General features: G+C 39.1%; 1 protein-coding gene across 1 annotated transcript in view; it reads right to left on the reverse strand.

Annotated features, from left to right (window-relative positions):
- Positions 1-21,892, reverse strand: part of ghra (growth hormone receptor a) — a 30,713-nt gene extending 8,821 nt beyond the window's left edge. The window contains exons 1-4 of the mRNA XM_077522482.1: positions 21,595-21,892; positions 11,072-11,196; positions 566-701; positions 295-467 (exon numbers count right to left, since the gene is read on the reverse strand). Of these exons, the coding sequence (XP_077378608.1) occupies positions 295-467; positions 566-701; positions 11,072-11,192 (430 nt within the window). The 5' untranslated portion in view covers positions 11,193-11,196; positions 21,595-21,892. The remainder of the gene's footprint in view (positions 1-294; positions 468-565; positions 702-11,071; positions 11,197-21,594) is intronic.
- Between the last annotated feature and the right edge of the window lie 599 nt (positions 21,893-22,491).

Raw genomic sequence — 22,491 nt, forward strand, 5'->3', positions numbered from 1 at the left:
GCTCATTTTAATAATAAAATACTAATTTATTCACATTTTTTAATTGTATTGTTAAAATGGGGGAAAAAGGAAATCATGAAAAAAGGAACACCCTCTAAATATAATAATAATAATAATAATAATAATAATTTAAAAAATACTTTGGATATGCCAAACCGTGGGTGCTGAATCAGAAATACACGGGGGTACTGCTAATAAACAGGTTTCTACCTTAAAAGGAATATTAAGGCTGCTCACGATGTCGCACTGAAGAGGAAATTATAGTAAGAAAATGTACGTTTGCTGTGAACAAACCAATGTTTTCCACAGTGAAGCAGTCGTCCGTGTTGAAATAGGTGACGTTGTCTCGGCTGCGCAGTTGCAAGCAGTAGGTGGTCCAAATGGCCGTGTGGTTTCTATCAAAGAAGCACTCCCGCCTCGAGTAGAAATACTCTGGACACTCTTTCCATTCGTTCTTGGTGGAGGAGCTGAAGGCAGGAATAAACAAAAGTAGCGTTGTCAGCCACAGAAATGATGTCCGCTTAATTGCATATTTTTGGGTTGGGGTGGGGGTCACTACTCTCACTCTATGACTCGCTTCTGATAGAAGACCCTCAGTGCTCCGGGGTCCGACAGGTTGTGGAAACTGCCGGGACTCCACCAGCAGCTGAATGTCACCTGGTCACGGGATGTGCACTTGGTGAAGTGAGGATCAACAGGAGCTGGGGCACACAATGACAAAGGAAAAAATACAAAATGGAGGTCAACTTGGCTAGTGTTCGACCTCCAAAGTTATTCACAAATTTCAGGATGTAGCCGACTCTAATTTTAAGTCTTATACCTTGTCAAAAGATTTACATTGGAGAGTATTTCACTCAATAGGCCTTTTATGACACACGGATTTATTCAAGCAAATGCGCACACACCCTCACACGCACACACTATATGACTAAGTTGGCCCTCAGACCACTGCTTTACCACCACCACCGCCCAGTTTCTCATCAAGTGGAAAGCACTGGGCTTTGTTGCACCCATTAATAAGCAAGAAAAGGCATAACTGATTTCTACTGCGGCCGCTTTCTTCTTGGTGGCTGCAACTTGCATGAATTATACACGGGCAGGAACACAAACATGACATAGAAAACTCAAAAACATTGCCTAATGCTTCTGAAATGCAACTTAAAGAAGATTAAATAGCATGTTATAACGAAACAAATGGCATTAGACTATGTACCAGGACAGTACTAGTCTCTTAATGCCTGATGTACATTTTTTGTTTTTGTATGTATAAAAAAAATACAGACCAGAGTATGTGAATAGTTAGAAAATATTTGTTTTAGATAACCAAAATATAGGAACATAACACAACAAATCAGATATTCCCTGGCCATGTCACATTTTTATGAAATCACTTGTTGCTAGGCAGAATTCACAGCGCCTTGTTTGCTTTGCTTGGGGATGCTGAAATTAATGGCATTTATTTTAATTTCAATGGGGAAATATGTTCCAAGCATGGTCATGGTCATGGAACAAATTAAAGTTGAATGATTGTATGCTCTTAAGTCATATCTATCTATCTGTTTTTCCACACTTGTAATTTTATTCAACTGCTTATGCTCAGTTCGATGCCTGGCCGGTTAATCTCATAAATCACCACATTCCTGTCCGCTACGCCATGCACCCTCCGTCATCCCCACCTTCCCACTGCCGGACCACCCTCTTCATCTTCTGCAAGTTGTGGTTCACAAAGCTTTGCGATCCCCTCTTTCCCTCATCCAACAAATTCCAGCTGCCAACGCCAAAGATCCTGCAGACTACAAAAACAGTGTGCAAAATAGCTGAATAATCTTTGCTACATTTGCAATGAATTACACAAAAATAGTATTTACATCGATATCCTCTAACTGCTGTAGTTGAGTGCAACCCCCCGCAAGTTGCATATTAAGAAGATTGTATGTCAGACTAGGTAAAAAGTTGCACTATGACTTCTGGAGGCGCTTTAAACTGACTGACTTTTTCTGACTTTTTCTTACAAAGTCTTCTCACAAACTCTACTTGTCACAAAGTGACAACGTGACTTTAATGTTCGCTCGAGTTTAAACGGGGTAACCCGTGGGAAGGGCAGTTGCAGTCAACACGTTCCAAGCTTGTAGAACCTGTTTTCATAAGAATTTAGCAGAAGCTCATACAAAAGTAACTCGTTCAGGAGGTTGATTGCATTGAGAAAATCAATCAGAATAAGACACACCAAAACAACGGAGGAGAACGAGCATCTTCTGTCTGTATTTACTTCATTGCAAGTGTTAAAATGAGGAGACAATAAGTAGAGATAACACATCATGTGAAAATATCTCCATGGAAAATGTTCAATTAAAAATCCATAATTCACCCAGTATCACTGTTATGACTGTTTTGGGTTGGGGTCAGGGGGTCATCGGTTGATGTTGTCAGTTGCTCAGGCAGTTACTATGTCCATTATGATGATATGTATGATGATGATGTATTAGACGCTCTTAGTTTAGTTTTATGCGGTTATTATATGCCTTATGATAATAATGTGATAATGTGGTCAGTTGCTATGCAATTGCTATGTCCCTATATTAGTCTCTCTTAGCTTGTCTAGTCACTCTTATTTTATCATATATTTATTTTATCATACAGGCCTTTATTCTGTCATATAAAATTGTAGCTTGCATTAGTGGGAGTTACTGAGTGACTGAGTGTCTGCGTTTAGGTCCTAATTCTAAACCTCAGAGACATTGCCTCCCCATTGAAATTGACTGAAAACGGAAATTTCCCAGCCCTTTGCAAAATTAGATAGAATTCATAATTTACAACTTCAGAAGTCGCACACTCTCTGCATGAAAACGTTAAAATTCTCATCACTAGTTTAATGTACATGTAGTCCATTTATGCATTGCTTCATCCGGTAGATGAGCCAGGAAAGCACTTCTCACCCTCGATGTCGCCTTTTACCTATTAAGTGCCACACTTTGAAAGACCCAAATGAGGCAATTCCCTCGCCACAGACGACATCAGTCACCAAATTGTGAAATGATCCGTGGTGGCGAATGAGGTGCCGCTGCCGTAAATATTCTCCTTCCAGCTCATTTTGCACATTCAAGGTAAACATGAGGTGAATGGCAAATCGTAGAAAAAAAAAACAAAACAAAAAAAAAACCTGAAGACGACACAGGTCAGTGGAATTGGAGAAAACACTTGAAATAAAATTTTAACAATTGTGGCCATGGCATTTATTTATTTATTTTGACATTGTAGCATTTATGAAGCACAAAACAAAATGTTATAATTCGCCTGCACAGTACAAAGTTGGGTAACAGATCTACTAGCTTACTAGTAGAGCAAAGTCTAATGAAAGACTCCCCTTGAAGTTTCTTCTGGGACATTTAGGAGCGATTTGTGAATGGAATGGACGAGTAGAGATTTTAACAAGTAGGAATTACAAGGACAAACAAAGAGATAAGCAGAGCCATAAAGGCACTTCAAGGGTCCTGAAGGGGTTGAGAAGAGGCTCCACCTTCAAAACAAAAGCCAATAATTAAAGAAGATTGGGGGGGTTCGAGGGGCAACCCAAGAAGCCATGTCAGACATGGGAGTTAAATATGCCATGTCTGCATCTGAAGTTCTTAACTAAGAACTTTACAGTTATAATTCAAGTTAAGAAAGGGGAAGGAGGTATCTATTTGAGGAAGGTGTTGATTTGTCTTAATTGAGGACATATCCAGTGATTACGGTAATTGGGCAGGGCCTCTATTCGCGAGCCGGCCCTTATTTGAGGAAAATCAGGTTTGTTCATCACCTCTACTTCCTTTAAAGTTCATGGCATACATTTACTTTCATTTCATCAACGAGAACATTTTGATCATACCGGCTGCCATTGCACACACACTGAAGACATTCCTCTTGGCATTGCACTGCAGAATGTGTGACATCAACACACGAGACAAGGAAACGTTTTAAAGGTCATAAATCCTTGAATCCGAGACTCTTTCGCTTTCAATAACAGACTGATTCATAAACGAGCCGGTTTCTCTACTTTGAAGATTACGTGTCAGCCATTTCAAGCAAGAGTGCGGCATCACTGTCGTCAAACAGTTGATAGTAGATTGCATTGAATTACCTTTCACAGGTAGAGGAATTAGCTTTTGTGTTTATTTTTAATCCATCATTAACTAGCTCCCAAAGAACAACAATAAAGTCTATTCAGATTAAGTAGTTTTGTTGAAGCACATTAAATATGAGATTTTATAAGATGCCAGTCACATTCAACTAAACTGCGGCCATTTAGGAAGGTTATTTTACAAACTGAGGACTTGGGTTCGAGTCCAGGCTCCGGCCTTCCTAGGTGGAGTTTGCATGTTCTCCCCGTGCCTGCGTGGGTCTTCCAAAGACATGCATGGCAGGTTAATTGGGTGCTCCGAATTGTCCCTAAGTGTGGTTGTGAGTGTGGATGGTTGTTCGTCTCTGTGTGCCCTGCGATTGGCTGGCAACCAGTTCAGGGTGTACCCCGCTTACTGCCTGAAGCCAGCTGGAATAAGCTCCAGCACCCCCCGCGACCCTCGTGAGGAATAAGCGGTCAAGAAAATGGATGGATGGATGGATGGATGGATGGATGGATGGATTTTACAAACTTTTCTGAACCATGGAGCTCTTATGATTGTTTCTGAGGGACATGAACGGAACATTTCATTTGCAAGTCTGAATCAAGGCAAAACATAAGCGTCTCCTCTCTCAACCGGTTTGCAGGTGCGCACATTGGATCATTTTCTTCCTCAGGTGGCACATCAAGAACAAACTAGGGCCTTGACGACCACTATGTCAGGATTGTAGTCCTTTCATTTTTCCACTAACTGAGAAGGCTAAAATAAGAACACCTAAACTGGCCCTTCACAGACGACTGTAAAAAAAAAAAAAAAACAGTCCTTTGTAGGCTTTAAATTGGTTAAAGAAAGCAATAAGTACCACATCAGTTTGAGCGGTTGTCGTTAGTGTCATATATAAGTATGTAATTCTGTATAAATCCGCATATTTTTTAAACAAAAAAAATGTTTACTTTCTTCAGACTTGACCGAGATGACCAAAGAAGGACTTTCAGATGAAAATGTAAACTGGAAACAGTATGGATTATTTATTTTGTGCTGCAGGGCTCTCCCAGCAGTTGTGAAATGGTAAATATGCATTTGTTAAGCAAATATGACATGGTAAACATTAGAAAACGTTACCAGGACTCATTATTGTGTTTCAAAATAAACATTATTTGGTGTGTGCAAGTTTTAAGTGTCATTTCTGTCAAACATTTTTAGTGTTCTCTGTCTTCCAGTACTGTTTGATTAGGCACTTACTCTACTTTTGCACCCTTCTGGGTAGTTTTTTTTTTTTTTTTAACTTAGCAATTGTTGTCCACACACACCCAGAACTCATCTCTGCGGAAATGTGTGCACAGGGCGGGTGGAGTGACCGTGTCTGTGGTTGCCACTGGTTACCACCTCTGTGGTGTGGAACACAGTGTCATGCAACAGCATCAATCATTAGGTCTGACAAACAGAGGGTGGGGGTTAACAAAAAAAAAAGTAAACACTAAATGGACACTTATGAAATAAAATGTCTCTCCAAATGTCCTGCAGCTCATTATGAAGCACAAACACTGACACCAACATAATGTTTATATGACAACAACCTAGTCAGATCAAGAAGGCTTTTTTATTAGAAATTTGGAAAAGTTTCCCATATAAAAAGAAAAAAAAAAAAAGGTACAATTATTTTGTGATGTGCAAGCCACGCCACAACTTGGAATTTGACTACATGCTTCGAGGTGTTAGAAGCAAAAAAATGCTATTAACAACATTATAATCCCCAATTTTTCTTTGGATGTTTACTTACTACACTACTACTTAACATGTTTTGTCCTTACTTTTCATTATTATTGTAATCCCTTCACATACTATGTCGAGCAAAAAAAGAAAGCGGTCGGATGAATCTGTGCAATATGAATTCACATGTATATTGGAACAGACGGTGTTCCCCAGGGTTCAATTCTGGGGCCTCTGCTGTTTTTTTTTAAGCAATGCTTTAGGACTGTTTTAAGTAATGCCCCCCCACAATTTTCAGTAAAGAAGGGTTCAGGGAATGCGCACAGGAAACTGGTGGGGTTTCGTTACCTCCGCCAAGGTTAAGAACCACTATTTAAATGGCTATTAAAAGAAAAAGCACGTGTGGACTGCATGCGACACAGGTGCAAGGTTGGGAAAAGAACAAGCTGTGCTTTTGTTTGCTCGGCCTATCAGTGTCGACGTTGTGTTTACAGATGCTTTAACACTTGTTTTGGAACACCAGCACAGTACAAAGATCGATGGAGAGTAGACCATTTTAATCAACGACGACGGATTCGTCCAAACGTTATCATCGGTTGTCTGAGGGCTTATCGGAGAGGTAACGCAAGCTGGAGATAAGGATAAGTGCAGTTTAAGGAAAAGGTACAATTGGGTGAAGATACATTTCCATCACTTTTACACATGCGCCTGCAACACCCAACAAGAGTTAGATACACAACGTATGCCGTTTTCTCATACATTTTAATACACAAGTGGATGAAAACATAATGTGTTCTTCTAAAAAGACTGTATAACATTTCTTTTATCTGGGTAGATCCATTTTGGTCCTGTCTGCAGCTGAGTAAATAAAAAACACCCCATCTATAAATGGGAAAACTGTTTTTCTATTTGCTGTTGTCAAGAGTTTGGAATATTCCAGAATTTGTAAATGTCAAACACAACATTTACCTTTTGAGTTTTCTCCTTAATTATTCTGTTCATTTGCATATTCTCATAATGCGGCCTGACAAACACATCCAAGTTCAGCTCACATCTTGACTATTGTCAAAATGATTTATCCGCAACCGGAATATTTTGTGCGCGCCACATGCAGTAAAAGCCACAGTAGCCAGGACTATTTTATTTTGGCAGTTCTGACCAAGAACAAACTAAAAAAGCAGCACATCACCAGCACATTCTTCCAAAAGCTCAGCACCATATCAGCCCAAAGGCTTGGCCATATTTCATAACGCAAAAGTAATAGCTCTGGCTATATTCCCTCAAGACTACAAGAGTAATAGATTTGATTTTAAACCAGTTTGTCCTTAACAATAAAACATGTTTGGCTGGGAGTCTGTCGAACTTGGCAGCTGACGCTTTGCAATTTGCCAGCCAGGTTCTCTGACGACATGGATTAATCGTCGGACTTGATTGAGTGACGAATCCTTGCACGTTTACACCGCCCTATAAAAAGCTTTCAGGCGCAGGTGCGTCTTAAGAACGTACACTCCTGAGCGCTGAATTCATACCTCCACGGTGCAACGCCCAATCCAGAAAAACCTGCATTTGAAGCAGCTATTTGACAGTTTTGCTGTAGGGTTTCCCGACAGTTACAAAAGGTGCAAATGTGTACTTGTAAAGCAATAAAGACATTGTCAGAATTAGTCAAGTCACTGAATTTGCATGCTAAACACCTAGAAAACTTGTATGGGTTTGAACATGATTTTGAAATAAACATTTAATACTTTTGCATAACCATGCACACAACTTCGCACATTCAAATTAGTCCAAAATTAAATGTGAGTATTTAAAACAACAACAACAAAAAAACACTTGTTTGTACGCTCTTTGACATGCAATAGATCAGTGGTTCTGAACCTGGGTTAGATTGAACCCCAGGGTGTTTATCGAGTCAGTGTCAGGGGTTCTGTGGAGGTCAAGTCAAGTCAAGTCAAGTCAAGTCAAGTCGGCTGCTGCTGATCGCGCTACATTGCATGACATTATCTGAGCTGCAGGAGATTTGGTGCCTTTAATAGTCGACTTGTGGCTGTTATGATGTTATGTCGTGTGATTTCTTTATTATTGTAATCCCTTCATACTATGTTAAATGAACAAAAAAATTGGTCGGGCAAATGTGTGGAATATGAATTCCCATGTTTAATGGAGAGTACGGTGTTCCACAAAGTTCAATTCTGGGAGCTCAGCTGTTTTCTTTGTATCAGCTCAGCCCTGGGTTCCATCTTAAGATTGGTTGTTTTGAAGTGCTCTATAAATATAGAGTTGTGCCAATCTGTGTTTCTTAGCGTGTGATGGTGTAAAACACTTTTAACTTTCAACTGGACGCGAGCGAGACAAACCCAACAGAAGGAACAAAAAATAAAAGAACAGCCAAACCACTAAAATGAACGGCTTTGCCTTCTTTTATTGTCCCAATCCCTTGTGCTAAACGAGTCCAACAAATTCCATGAAAAATGCCCTGGTGAAGTTTGTGTAATCATACTGCGAGTCCAGCAGACAGACAGACACACAGACAGCTAAACCAACATAACCTCTGTGGCAAGTAGTCATCACTTGGATTGATTTTCTACAATCAGATAAGGACTCTAAATCTATATTCTTTGCAGTTGTACTTGAAGGGATTATTTGTCATCCACCAAACCAACCTATTTAGAACGGAAGTCAAGTCAAACCTTTTCTTGACAATAATATGTTGTATGCACCTCCTCTAGTCTAAACACGGTATTCTGGTTAGTATTGCCTTTGTGGAATATGAGTTAAGCAGCAAAATCCACCCATAAAAATGGGTGGATTGAAATAAGAGGATTTTGTTTCATTCATATCGCACAAAGACACCATACCATGCTTAGACTAAGTGGGGCTTCATAGAGCATATTGTACAGATGTTTTGGGGATGTTGACTGAAAAAAAAAAAAAAAAAAGGCAAAAATGTTCAAATTTTTCTTTCAAACCTAAAGCTTTTTTTGGTTCAACGCAAAGACAAGTCTACTTTCATAAAAGATTACAGAAATCGGAGAATATCTAGTATTGAGAGACTAAAATTCAGAGGATTTGGACAATTTTAAATAAAACTCAATTTTAAAATAAATTAAAATTAAATTAAAAATGAGTATTTGATAAGTGATTAGTTGTCCATTAATTGATTAATGATAGCACTACTTCAATTAATATTTTTCTTATATTAAAAGGAACATACGTATAAAAACAAAAAAATAAAACAATAAAAAAATTGCTTGACAAATAGAGGATGAAAAAATATCTTCATATAAGAACAAAAAATGATTTTTTTTGTGGTGAAATACACCGTTGCAGTTACAGTATATGTAATATAAACATACTGTGTAACACTGGGAAATCTGCTCAAAAAAAGAGCACATCTTTATCTTGTAAAAACATTCGAATGACTTTTTTAAACAACCGTAGGAAGCGCCACGGTTTTTAGTGGTGAGTCAAATCCTAGTTGGTTTTCACCAGAACAAGCCACAAACACAAAATGTGCAGAAAAAAAAAGAACCATTCTCCGTGCAATACTAAGATTTTCACAACACTTTGCTTAAAATTTTGCTTCAGACATGAAATATATACTCACAAACGGTACATATAATGTAATATAGAAACCACATTCATGGAATTACAGAAACAAAAATGAATCAGTAAGGCAGCTATTCTGCTCTTCCACTAAACGTCAGCATCAGGGGCCAATGTTGTCAAGGCAACACCAAATCACTACAAGGCTTTTCCCCCACTTGCAGAATGCCATCATTCTTTCACCTAAATATTTCAACTGGCTCAATGACAGCTGTTCCCACCTCCCCGTGTCCCCGAATCGAGCAGTCCCTGGACTTTGACAGAGTGGCCCGGGCCGCCCGTGCGTTTACCCCCGGCGCTGTTATTGATCAGGAAATCGCTGCGTTTGCTCAACGGTGAACCTTTCCACATGCATCTGCGCAAACACAGCATTCTGCAACTCACGTCTGACATAAGACGTGATAAAGCGTTGCCCTTAATCGAGTAGTTAATGTTTGATAAGTCACGTGCAGACAGTCTGACACACCGACTGTTTATTTAGGAGCTGACGCAAACTTATCACCTCTACCGGGAAGATTCTGTTTCACCTACATGTGCTTGTTTGTCACACTGGTAGACCTTTATAGTTTCAGCAAGACCATTTTGTCGCTAAAGTGAAAATGAACGCCGCATGCCTCACTAATAAGTCAGTAGAATTCAATTGTAATCGTTACATGTGAGACAACAAATTATATTACTGTATATTGGTATGACATTAGGAGAATGGCTGTACCTACACTTTGAAAAAGGTACAAAAAGAAAACAAAAAATCAAGTTGTTCAATAAATGCCCAACAATGGGTCAATATCAAATGGATCATTTGAAGCCCCTCCCACCCCATCTAAAAATCAAAATGTTAAAATATATCCATACTGATGACATATAGAACATCCATCCATTTTCTTGACCGCTTATTCCTCACAAGAGTTGCTGGCGCCTATCTAAGCTGGCTATGGGCAGTAGGCGGGGGACACCCTGGACTGGTTGCCAGCCAATCACAGGGCACACAGAGACGAACAACCATCCACACGCACAAGCACACCTAGGGACAATTCGGAGCGCCCAATTAACCTGCCATGCATGTCTTTGGTATGTGGGAGGAGACCGGAGTACCCGGAGAAGACCCACGCAGGCACGGGGAGAACATGCAAACTCCACCCAGGAAGGCCGGAGCCTGGACTCGAACCGGAGTCCTCAGAGCTGGGAGGCGGACGTGCTAACCACTCATCCACGTCCCGCCTTAGAAATAAAATAAAATAAAATGAGAAAAAAAACAATATAAAAAAATAAAAAAATATATAAAAAAAATAAATAATAATCACAAAAATGATTACAAAATGTGAGCATAAATAAAAATAAAAGATCCAATTACAACAAATTGTGCCATGTGTGTGCAGTTAAAAAGCTTAAATGTCAAATCAGGTTTTAAACAGGCTGCAGACTGGGCACCATTTTAAATCTAACAAATCCCATCAGATCAAATTGTAATTTATCGTGTTTATTTGTGATCTTGTTACATTTCATGCGCTTGGATCCAGATGAAACTGAATAACTTGGCCTCTCCTACAATGTAGCCAGCAACATGAGATTAATCTATTAGCCTTGACCTCAGGTCTGCACACTTTGAGTGCAAATTTGAGTTACAGATTTACCAGAAAGTGGCGCGTCTCCCCTACCTGATGACGTCATGTGGTGCCAGTCGGTGACAAAGGCCGTGCCCGGAGACGAGAGCCATGCCGGGGAGGACGTTAGGAGGAAGAACAGGAATCCGGAGGAGGGTGAGGACGCCACGGCCATGATGCTGGTGAAGAGCAACAGAGAGAAGAGTGAGTGAGTGCCACAGGGGTTATAATTACCAAGTGGACTCCAATATGACATGTCAATGTGGGGAAAAAACAAAAACGAAAACTTCCACTTGTGCTTTTATCCCTCCCTCACTGCTCCCATCTCAGAAACTTTTCAAACTTTAACCTTTTATTTGCTGCTGCAACTAAAACTGTATTTTTCGTGGATATGCCACATAAAAAAGCACATTTCAAACATTTCAGGCACAGCAACTTAGAACCGTGTTACATATTTCCTTATGCACAGTATGTCGTCAAAACCATTTTAAAACGTTATACACAAACAGTGCTGTCTGATATGAAGGGTGAAATTAAAGAAAATAACACATTCTATATGCATGTACACTCACTGTATGTTTAACATTAGCAGTGGTTCTTAACATGGGTTCAATCGAATCTCAGGGGTTTGGTGAGTCAATCTCAGGGGTCCGTCAGAGGTTAAGACACACACCCGACTCAATTTTAATAATGTCTTTTTTTTGTCCGGCATTATTCATCACTTTGCTACTGCATAAAGAGAGAATTTCCAGTCATGTGACGATTAAAGGCTTATGTCATACTTCGATTGCTCTATTTAAACATTTAGACCCAGTTTCACCAATTCCCTCAGAGATGATTGGTAATCGTGGACCTTGATTAATGATAAACAATGAATTTCAATAATTTTATAGCACCAGTCATCAACATAGACACACAGTCCCTGGTCCAAGTAAATAAGGGTCTGCTTACAGATTGCGAGTTCAATAAGTCAAGTCCAAATATAGGGCAAATTCTGTCCACACCCACGGCTATTTACAGACGTGTCCCCGCGACTTGTTTCTGGGAGGCTTTTCAAAAACAAGGAAGAGGCACAAGAGGCTCTTATGTTGCCACTGTTTATTAATTCTCAGAGAACCTCAAATAATTATCACCATAGACAAACACTGTTTGTGAGCAAAAATACAGTACATTGTATTGCATTGTGAGTGAAAGACTCATTTTCCAAACAAGGAGCCCAAAAAACAGTCAAATACATGAGCAAATTTCCAAATTTACATTGGATTAGCACAGGCAAATATGATTCCAGAAAAAAACAAAAAACAAATGTAACTTGATGGTGGTAAATCATTGAAAGCACAATAAATTAGTCACTACTGCATGAAAGAAACAAAGCAATAAATCATTGAATGTGTGTGTATGTGCGAGGGGTGGGAGACGAGAGGTGGTGGAAGGGTGAGTGTGGAAGGATTCCAGCGGCCGCGCAAGGCCAAGTCATACAATGCAAGAATTCAAGCCAGAAAGCTGTCCAGTCATGTACTCATCTGCCCTGACGGAGAAGCTCCATTTAAGAACAATTATTTTCCAAATTAGTCAGCAGCTCTTTTTGTCCTTCAGGCCCATTTCAGGGTTCAACTGTCTCTCACTGTCTTATCAATATGATTAACAAAAGAAAGCTGCCAAGTCAACTGATGCATAAAAGAACTGTATAGAAAAATAGGCTACTAAAACAACTTTCAGTTGGGCAAAGACCGGACGGAAGATTTTACCAGTCGATGTCAATATTCATCCATGTACCCTAAGGTGGATGCCCTGGGCGATCACCCACCTTGACATGCACCTGAGTGAGAGCCAGAGGAATTTACTTCTCTTTCACAAGATGGCAGAACTAAGGATTGTTTTCCAATGTAAAATATTTGCCTTGGCTCAGTAAAGTTTTGGAAAAACTGGCTAAATGAGGTGCGTGCATTGGTTTAGCTTTCCAATGTCCAAAAGTAATCTAGCTAGTAGGGGTGTTAAAAAAAAATCGATTCGGCAATATATCGCGATACTACAGCACGCGATTCTTGAATCGATTCAATAGGCAGTTGAATCGATTTTTTAACATCTATTTTTGATGGAAAAATATTCACCAAAACGTCTAACTTTCACACCTTAAGCATGGAAGAATGTTATATTAATGGAACATTAAGCCTTAATATTTTATTTCAATGCTGTTCTAACATGAAAAAGGTTACAACCTGTTTGTTAAATACAGTGGCTCAAAGTTATCAAATTGAAGTTTCAGATGAATAAATAATAAATATTCATACAAATCTTACATTGTACATGTACAAGTTCACTGAATGGTATTTTCTAAATTTGAGTAAAAAAAAATCGCAACAATTGACTTGTAAATTCATATTGGGATTAATCGGTATCGAATCGAATCGCGACCTATGAATCGTGATACTGATCGAATCGTCAGGAACTAGGCAATTCACACCCCTACGAGCTAGTCAATCTGGTGACTGTAGTTGTGTTCTTGGTTGTTGCTTTAGCTAATGCTAAATGCTATTTTGGTTGACAGTTCAACAACGCTAAACAATACAATGCATTCACCATTATCCAACCGTTTTAGTTCATTTCCAGCAGCTATTTGAAGCTGGCTGTAACGTTACGCGCCGGTCCCACATTGTAACATTGAAAATATGCCGCCAGAATCGCTCAGCTTGTGTTGGGTCTGACCGGCGGCGGCAGCATGAGGCTACGCTACGCTACGCTACTCTACTCTACTCTACTCTACTCTACTCAAGTTTATTTAGAAGAAGTATATATTTCCCATGATCCTTCGACACGGAAGCGGTAAGTAGTTCTAGTTGTGGTATGAAAAAAAACACGCCTGTTAGCAATTAGATGTAGTTAGATTAGTCGCATGCCGGGACGGGATCTTCGTAAAACGGGACAAAACAATGGGGCTGGCGATATATCTGCCGGGATTCGGTATATAAGGCTTAAAACCGGGATGATCTCAGTTAAATCGGGACGTCTGCTCTCCCTATCCTATCTGTAGTAAATCACGGATCGCTATACAAGGAGACTAGATTCTCAATGTTTGCCTTTGGCGGCAACAAAGCCTCAATTTGTACGTCATAACCCACCATAGTCCATCACTATAACTTTTGCTAACGTAGTAAAGTCCCAATTAAAGTAAATACAGTACACTGTACAAAGAAATGTGGTAGTTGCCTTTGGTGAAGCTAGTAAATTACACATTCAGCAACACTTGGTCAAAAAATACCATCAAGTTGTCTTATTTAATGTTCCAAATCACTAATCATTGAGAGGAACTGAAATGTGATGCTAACGAAGTAACTGTGAATCTGCAGCTTTCACACAAACTGGCAGAATTGTTTTTTGCATGCAGACCTCAGCCAGCGACAAACCCCAACTCCCAAAAAGAGTCTCCCGGAGCCAATCAGAAAAGAGGGAGGCTCTGCACGGGTCTCATAGGGTCTCTCTGTAAACAGAAGGACTGTACGGTCAATTTTACACTACTTCGACCACATACGTGTGCGCGCGCACACACAACTCAGCTTAATTAATCGTCTGTGATTGCTAAATGCGAGCTGACACGACAGAGGGGGAGGCTACCAATGGGATGTAAGATGGAGTAAGAGTGAAAAGATAGATAGAAGGTTATGAAGGGAAGAAGTCACATCATCTGTGTGTTGGAAACGTGCACACAGTCCCACACAAAAAGGCCAATGTTGCCAAATGAGAGGTCCCTGCACAGAATCAGTGCAGTGTGCAAAGAAAAATGATTGCAGTATAAAGTTTAGCAATGCCGTTTAGAGGTTTGTGTCAAGTGACAAACAATTCCTTCCTAATCCCTCATTGGTAGACCAGATGTGTCACAACATACATCCACACCCCCGTCGAATGTTTTGGGGCACGTCCACGGCCGGTCACAGATGAAGGAATATGTTTAAAGAGCATGCTGTGATCAATGTGCATAAAGCTCTTCTGTTCTCTCTTGCTCACTGTTAGTGATATTTTTAGTATTTAGATTAGTTACTTAAAGCCCATATCCCACTGAGCGGCAAACGTTTACGAGGGTAGCTGATATTGATTTTTCATCGGGGTTAATTCAAGTTCACAAAGACATTCGCTAAACAGTTTTAATGGTCACAGACAGTTTTTCCTGTTGCAAGGGAATGGGCTCGTTGCACAAATCCACTACTTCTTGAACTTAATACCACTCCTTCATTTCCGTCTTTCTTTCAGCAGTGCCTGACCTCAGTAACCACGACGACAATGGCCAGACACATCTTGATTAATCATGAAACAAAGAAGTGGTATTAAGTTCAGGAAGTAGTCAAGCTGTGCAAGGAGCCAATTTTCAACAAACTGTCAAAACTGCTGGCGAAAGAACGTCTTGCGAATGTTTGCAACCTTGAATGAACACTGACGATCCCTCACGAACTCTGACGAGAAATCAAAATTTGTTACCTTCGCAAACACTCACAAATGTTCGCCCCTCAGTGGCAGCTTGTTTCCAATAAACATGCCTCAGCCTTGCACGTTAGCCACCTGTCCTAAGTAGCATGCCACTTCCAATTGGTAGAGAAGGAACACAGCGTTTATGTGTGATTATAGTTGCTACAACATATTCTCAGTCAGTCAGCAATGCTGAAAAAAACAAAACAAAGCAATTACATGACCGCATTCTCTGGAATCGTAATTTTGATCATAAAACAATCAATCCTTTGGTCCTACTACATACATGCAGTATTGTATCATAAAGAATGGATTCAGTGAACATTGTGGTCATCTAGTTAGTATTCATGCCTACCGAGTAGTAGTGTTCTGTAAAGTACACAGTTACACACATACACTGCGAGGTGATCAACAGTCAAGTCACCATCTTAACACTATGTCTGTGAAGTCATCGCTAATGTGTGAAAAAGTTTAACAATGTGGCAGTAGAGGCTGCAGGCTAGTGGATCATTTTAAATATCTTTACACATTACCCAGAACACCTCTTGAAGGCAAACTGACATTAGCAATATGTTGAAGAAAGAAACCATCTGATTGTGCAACTATTACAAGCAAGGTGTTTAAACGTACGTCACCTTTCATTAATCTATATCACACAACTAATAAGTTATGTGCATGCACATGACAAAGCTGGGCAAGGTTCGGGCGAAATGACAGCAGTGTCACAAATTCTCTCCGTGTTGTTAATTGCAATTTCGCCATAAACACACCATTACCAAGGATGAAGGAGAACACAACACCAATCCAAGACCCCCCGCCCCAGTGTATTCAAGCAAAATCAATGCATTTTGGGCCAAACAGAATTGAGTGAATAGCATTAAAATGGGTACCGATAATGGGGTCGAATTCAATAATTTTCATCGCTTTCGTTTGAAGTTATCAAAGGACGACTTTAAAAGATTATCTAGAGCAATTATCCTGTGTTGTCGGTTGTGTCAAGAGTGATTTTTTTCCCCCCTTCCCTATCTGTTCGAAAAAAGTCAGGGCCAACGATCATATATGTTAATGTTCAACATTTACAACGAATCACGGACTCTGAGATTGTGACATAGCCTTGAAGCTCGTGCTGTTGGTGTCACAAATAGAGGAGCAGTTGGCTAAGTGTTTGTCTAAGGCGTCTCCCAAGTCATACACAACAAGGACAAGATTTTACAACTACTACGCCTTTATCATAGAAGCTAATAGTTAGCCTAGCTTCCAGCATTTCTTCTCGTCCTCCTTCTGTCTTTCTTATTCAATTTGGATGCTTTGTGGCACCATGCTTCCTCTCACAAATCGTGTACCATGTACTATGCAGAAATCCTTACTTACCATTGTCTGTTTGGTGTGCTGTGTTAATCATATTAAGTATACCACACACTATGAGAGCATTAAGAACCCACTTGACTTTTTTTTTGTCAGTATGTGTTGTTAAATGTGTTATGTTAAAAGTTGATATGTGTTTCTGTTACCTGTAAAGCTAAAAAGACATAAGATAATTCTTTCTGACTACAGCATTCTCTAATCCAAGCCATTGAAATTAGTGCGGCTAAACACAGACTCTCTCAGTAGAAATTAGGGGTGTTAAAAAAAAATCGATTCGGCGATATATCGCGATACTACATCGCGTGATTCTCGAATCGATTCAATAATCGGCAAAATCGATTTTTTTTTTTTTTTAGGATTCACACCTTAAGCATGGAAGAATGTTATATGAACAGAACATTAAGCCTTAATATTTTATTTCAATGCTCAAACATGAAACAAATTACAACCTCTATAAGACTGAATTTTCAGATAAATAAATAATACATTTTCATAGAAATCTTACACTCTACAAGCTTACTGATTAGTATTTTCTAAATTTGAATGAAAAGAAATCGCAACAATCGACTTATACATTCGTATCGGGATTAATCGGTATCGAATCGAATCGTGACCTGTGAATCGTGATACGAATCGAATCGTCAGATACTAGGCAATTCACACCCCTAGTAGAAATGTTTAAATCTCAACTGTGGAGTTATTTCTATTTTCTACACACTAAGCATTTAGTTAAACCACAACTATTATGCAACATAGTCTGTTGACCTGCATCACCCCTTGACATCTACATTTTGGTCTGTTTTACTGCCACTTCTCCTGCTCAAAGAGTGGGTGAGATTTGCGAAGTGACGCTGTTGCTATAAAGATTCTGCATCGTCTACCTGTAGAGCTTCATTTCATTGAATGAACTCTCATGCTGTTTAAATGAACACTTTACAGTGATAAATGTTGCCCACTAAGCCTTGATGTTGGTACTGGAAGAGGGAATCCTCCATCTGTGATCCATTGTCAAAGTTCTTCCAGTTAAATGTGATTTCTCCAAGTTTTTACTTGCCTGTCGTAAATATTTATGAACTGGGGGCATGTAAAGCACTTTCAGATTTATTTTCTGATTAAGGGCTACATAAATAAAGTTGACTTGACATGACTTAACAATAACAACAAAAGCAAAGAAGTCAAAACAATCCCTGTTCACACATGCCTTCATGCCAGGCCTGTACTTGGCGATCATTCGATATTTTTTTATTTTTTGTTTGGTAATTAGGCTTACATTAGTACAGGTTCCCTCATTTGGCAGGTGTGCAACTTAATTCAATCCAATTTTAACTTTTTAAATCAAGTTAACCTTTGTAAAGTTGTTTGATAAGGATAATGTCAACTCTTTCCCCATCAAAATTCATCCAAGCCTGCCTTTACGGACTTAACCGAAAAGACCCTTCCCAAAATTGTTGCTGAAAACAAATTTTCCAAAATGTCTTCATATGATGAAGATCATCATCTGACTTCTGCTTGCTTAAAAAAACTGATTAGGACCTCTGTATGGAAACTATACGTGAGCCACCTAAATAGCATACAGACACCACCGACAGTGAACATGAGCCTACAAGTTGCAGCATGGAGGCTTTGGGGAAAAGGAGGAGCCTGGAAGAGAAGCAGCCTGCAGCTCTACCTGATTCCAGCTTCTTCACCACCGCCTTCACACACACATAAAACCTGTGCAGAGCATTTACACACGTGTTTATATGTGTCGCACATGAATGTCAACACGGGAAGAGCTTTTTTAACCCGCTTGCATTCGGATACCGGACGGCTCCGATGTCTCCTTCTCCCGTTTCGAAAGAGAGAGTGGAAAAGTCAGAGTCAGCACGTTGGCATGAGAGCAGCCACGGCTGGAAGAAGATCAGCACACACATCTGCAGAGCACCCTAGAGTGGGCGTCTGTGTGCAAAATCAAGTGTGCGTATCAGAGCAGGAACAAGACCATGAGAGCAAGAGTGCACTCTTCAGATGTGAAAAGTCAACTTGGCCTGCGCAAACTTGCAATAAGTCGCATTTCGAACCAGCAAACGACAAGGAAAATTAAAAAATGATAATGATAATTCCTCCGGCTCTCCCGCCTGGCATTTCTCCAAGTAACTGATTGACACAGTCTGCCATTTCACAGACAGCCAGAATTAAGGAGGCTTAACACATCAACTCTGATCCATCTGAATTTCAATTTAGCAGTCAAGTTTGATGTGGATGCTGCACGCAACAAAGTGTAGATATTTTGTGTATACTCTATAAAGAGTCGAATGAGGTAACGCTACAGCAGTCATTATGTAAGTTCTCACTTTTGGAACCCGGCCCTTTATTACACCAAAAAAATAAAAAAATAAAAAATAAAAAATAAAATAAAATAATCCACTATCACTTCAACTAACAAAATGTCAGCCAATTTTGAGAACAGAAAAAAAAATCATTTTAAGATAACTGGACTGTCCAAAACATGAGTCTGAGACAAACATATTCTATATTTGATTTTTAATAATATACCGTAGCTGGGCTGTCCAAACATTTGAAATGTTCCTGTATAAACTCCAGACCGGTAGCGCTCACTATTTTACACCTAATGATTGAGACAAATTTGTCACTAATAAAATATGACAAAACATCCTGAAAGAACTTGTTCTTGCCTTGAATCTTCTCATTTCTCACCTAATTGTTGTTGACAAAGGGCAGCCACAGAAAACACTGCCACATTTTTGCCATGTGACAATAACAACAACAACAACAACAATAACAACCATCCATCTTTTATAATACTTTTATCCTCATTAGGGTCACGGATGAGCCGGAGAATATCCCAGCTGACAAATGGCAGTAAATACCAAGCCATTATTAGAATTCCCTTCCAATCCTCACCTTATTTAAATACCAGCAACCAGCACAATGACACAATGAATGAATCATTATAAGGAACAACAAAGAACAACAATATCAATTATGCTATCTTAGTAGCAGCTAACTCACTAGCTAAAGGAAACAGAATTTAGTTATTGTGTAGCTTAATTTCACCTCTTTTAATATAATGGACACTGACAGACAAGAAAAAGTAAAAATAATTAATTGTAGAAAATTGTGCTAAATGATATGACAAATAATATTCAAAAAGGCTAGCTAAAAGGCTAGCTATCAAGCTAGCTAGATTAGCAACATTTGAACTAGGTAGATACACATAAATAACGCCACTTTATGTGTCATCGTTAGATTTTCAACGAGTCAAAAACATAAAGAACATTTAAGTGATATAATAACGCCAAATAATTTTTTAATGAACTGGAAAACCTTTATTATATTAATCAGTTTTCAGTTTGTCATATTCAAATTCTGAATGAGTCTCAGAAATATTTAATCATAATGATTTTGCCCCACATAACCAGCTTTTCTATTGGGATGGTAACCGTTGGATATGTTTTACAGTAATCATCTTTTTTTGCATCTTAACATCAGCATGATAGCTTTTTTGTTTGTTTGTTTGTAAACCAATCTAGATGTTCTATAGAACCCAAACTTAGAAAAATAGGCATGGTATTGCCGAAACAACACGAATTTAACGTTTTAATTTAATTACTCACATGAATAAACTAACGTGTCTGCTTGATGATCCACATTTGGGGCACCCGATAAAAATGCTCAATTTTTTGACCATATTAAAAGAATGTCCTTTGTTTGAGTGTTCCACCTTAACATCATCACTCCTATCCTACCACTACTGGATCCAAAAACGCATCATGGGTTGCCATGATTGCCATAACATCAACATTCTGTATACCACACTTAAACTAATAACAATTAAGGACCTAAAAGACATTCATTTACTGATAACATAACTCAACCCTGTGGCTGCTTGATGATTAACCTCCATGGACACAATAAAAACTGATTAACCCCATTTTCAGCCCCCTGACCCTTGGTTTAAACAACTCTGTTGTACACTAACAGAAGCAAGCTTCAAAAAATAAAAGGAAAACACACATTGGTTATGCAATGTGCAATTATTTATAATTCGTAATGCATTTTGTGCATGAACTGTCATGCAAAATTCAAGTATGAAATGGTGAATTTGAGTGTGAGCGAGTGTATAGCCTGTCTTTGTTTTGCAATGATAAATGTATGAGGATAAAACAACTTTATGTCACCATTTGAAAGTATGATGTAGTTAAATAAATGAACCACTGGATACAAAGCATTGGAATTTGCAATCATCTTGTCTCACATTTTATCGTAACATCATCAGCCACACTATATAAAAAGCTTTATGATCCACATTCCTGGGCCCAATCAAAACTGACAAGGGACCCAATTTGGGCCCTCGATCCTCAGTTGGGACAGTACACGAATAGAAGTAGGCATTGTTGAGGCCGGGGGGATAAAATAAAAATGAAACACATGTTGCTTTGCATCTCCACATAAACAGCATGAAATGTCTACGCAATATTATCTTATTGTGTCCTATAAATTCAATCAAGCCTTCCAATAATATTCGATCTACACAGATAAGCAATAGTAGTTAACAGTTTCGTGTATTTTGTCAGCCAATCGTGTAAAATTCAAGTTCTAACTGGTGAATGTGCGAGTGATTGAGTGTTGCAGCCTGCTCTTTTTTTTTTTTTTTTTTTTTTAGGTTCGGCAAAGTTTCCCACGTAGCAACTATACGAAAAGAACTTGACAACCACAGTGACAAAACAAACACAAAACAACAAAGTGCTTACTTTGCACGAAGCGTCACGCTGGATTCCTGCAAGGAGCAGATGGACTTTTTTTTTTCCACGACAGCACAACTTACTCATCTACACACACGCAATTCACTTCAAGTCTTCGTCACTTGATTCAAGCAGGAGTTTCTTTGACTTCAACTCTCGTGTTTCCTTGCAGGAGGCTACTTTTGCTTCTTCAATTCTTATCTGGAAAGTGCACGCACACACAGACACACGTTACACGTCCACGATGATCGGTAAAGCCTCACATGGCGGTGAGGCGCCCCCATTCGCCTGGAAAAAAAAAAAGAAAAAAAAAGAAAAAAAAATCCCAACCTCCTTCACAAGACTAGCAGCTAACTGGAGCCGGAGGCCACCCTCGCCAAAATATATCCGCCTCTTAAAGAGCCGCACACATAAATACGCACCGTCTGTTAGCTTCTTTGCGAGTGACATGCAGTAAGGTTTATGACAGGTGAGGCACTGAATCCTCTGCAGTTGAATATAAAAATATGAACCAAAAATATAAGATTATAGATTATTATTTCTATTTGGACTTCAGGTAATATATTAATACGCAAGGTCTATATTCTCCCTAAGCTGTAAAATAAATAAATAAAAATAAATAAATAAAACGAGTTATATTAAAGCGCAAGTACAACTTTCTTCTTCTACTCTATTTATCGTAATATAAGTGTGTATGCCACACATGGCACCACACTGCCCCTGAGAGGCCAAGGCTCAAACAGCAGAAACAGCCAGTATAGATACAGTAGGCCTATATATTTTAAATGTCTATTATTGTAATAACCCCCCGCGACCCTTGTGAGGAATAAGCTGTCAAGAAAATGGATGGATGGATGGATTATTGTAATATCCTACTGTATATTGTTTTGTTTTTTTACTACGTGC

Source organism: Festucalex cinctus, chromosome 5, assembly GCF_051991245.1.
Source record: "Festucalex cinctus isolate MCC-2025b chromosome 5, RoL_Fcin_1.0, whole genome shotgun sequence".
Taxonomy (NCBI): domain Eukaryota; kingdom Metazoa; phylum Chordata; class Actinopteri; order Syngnathiformes; family Syngnathidae; genus Festucalex; species Festucalex cinctus.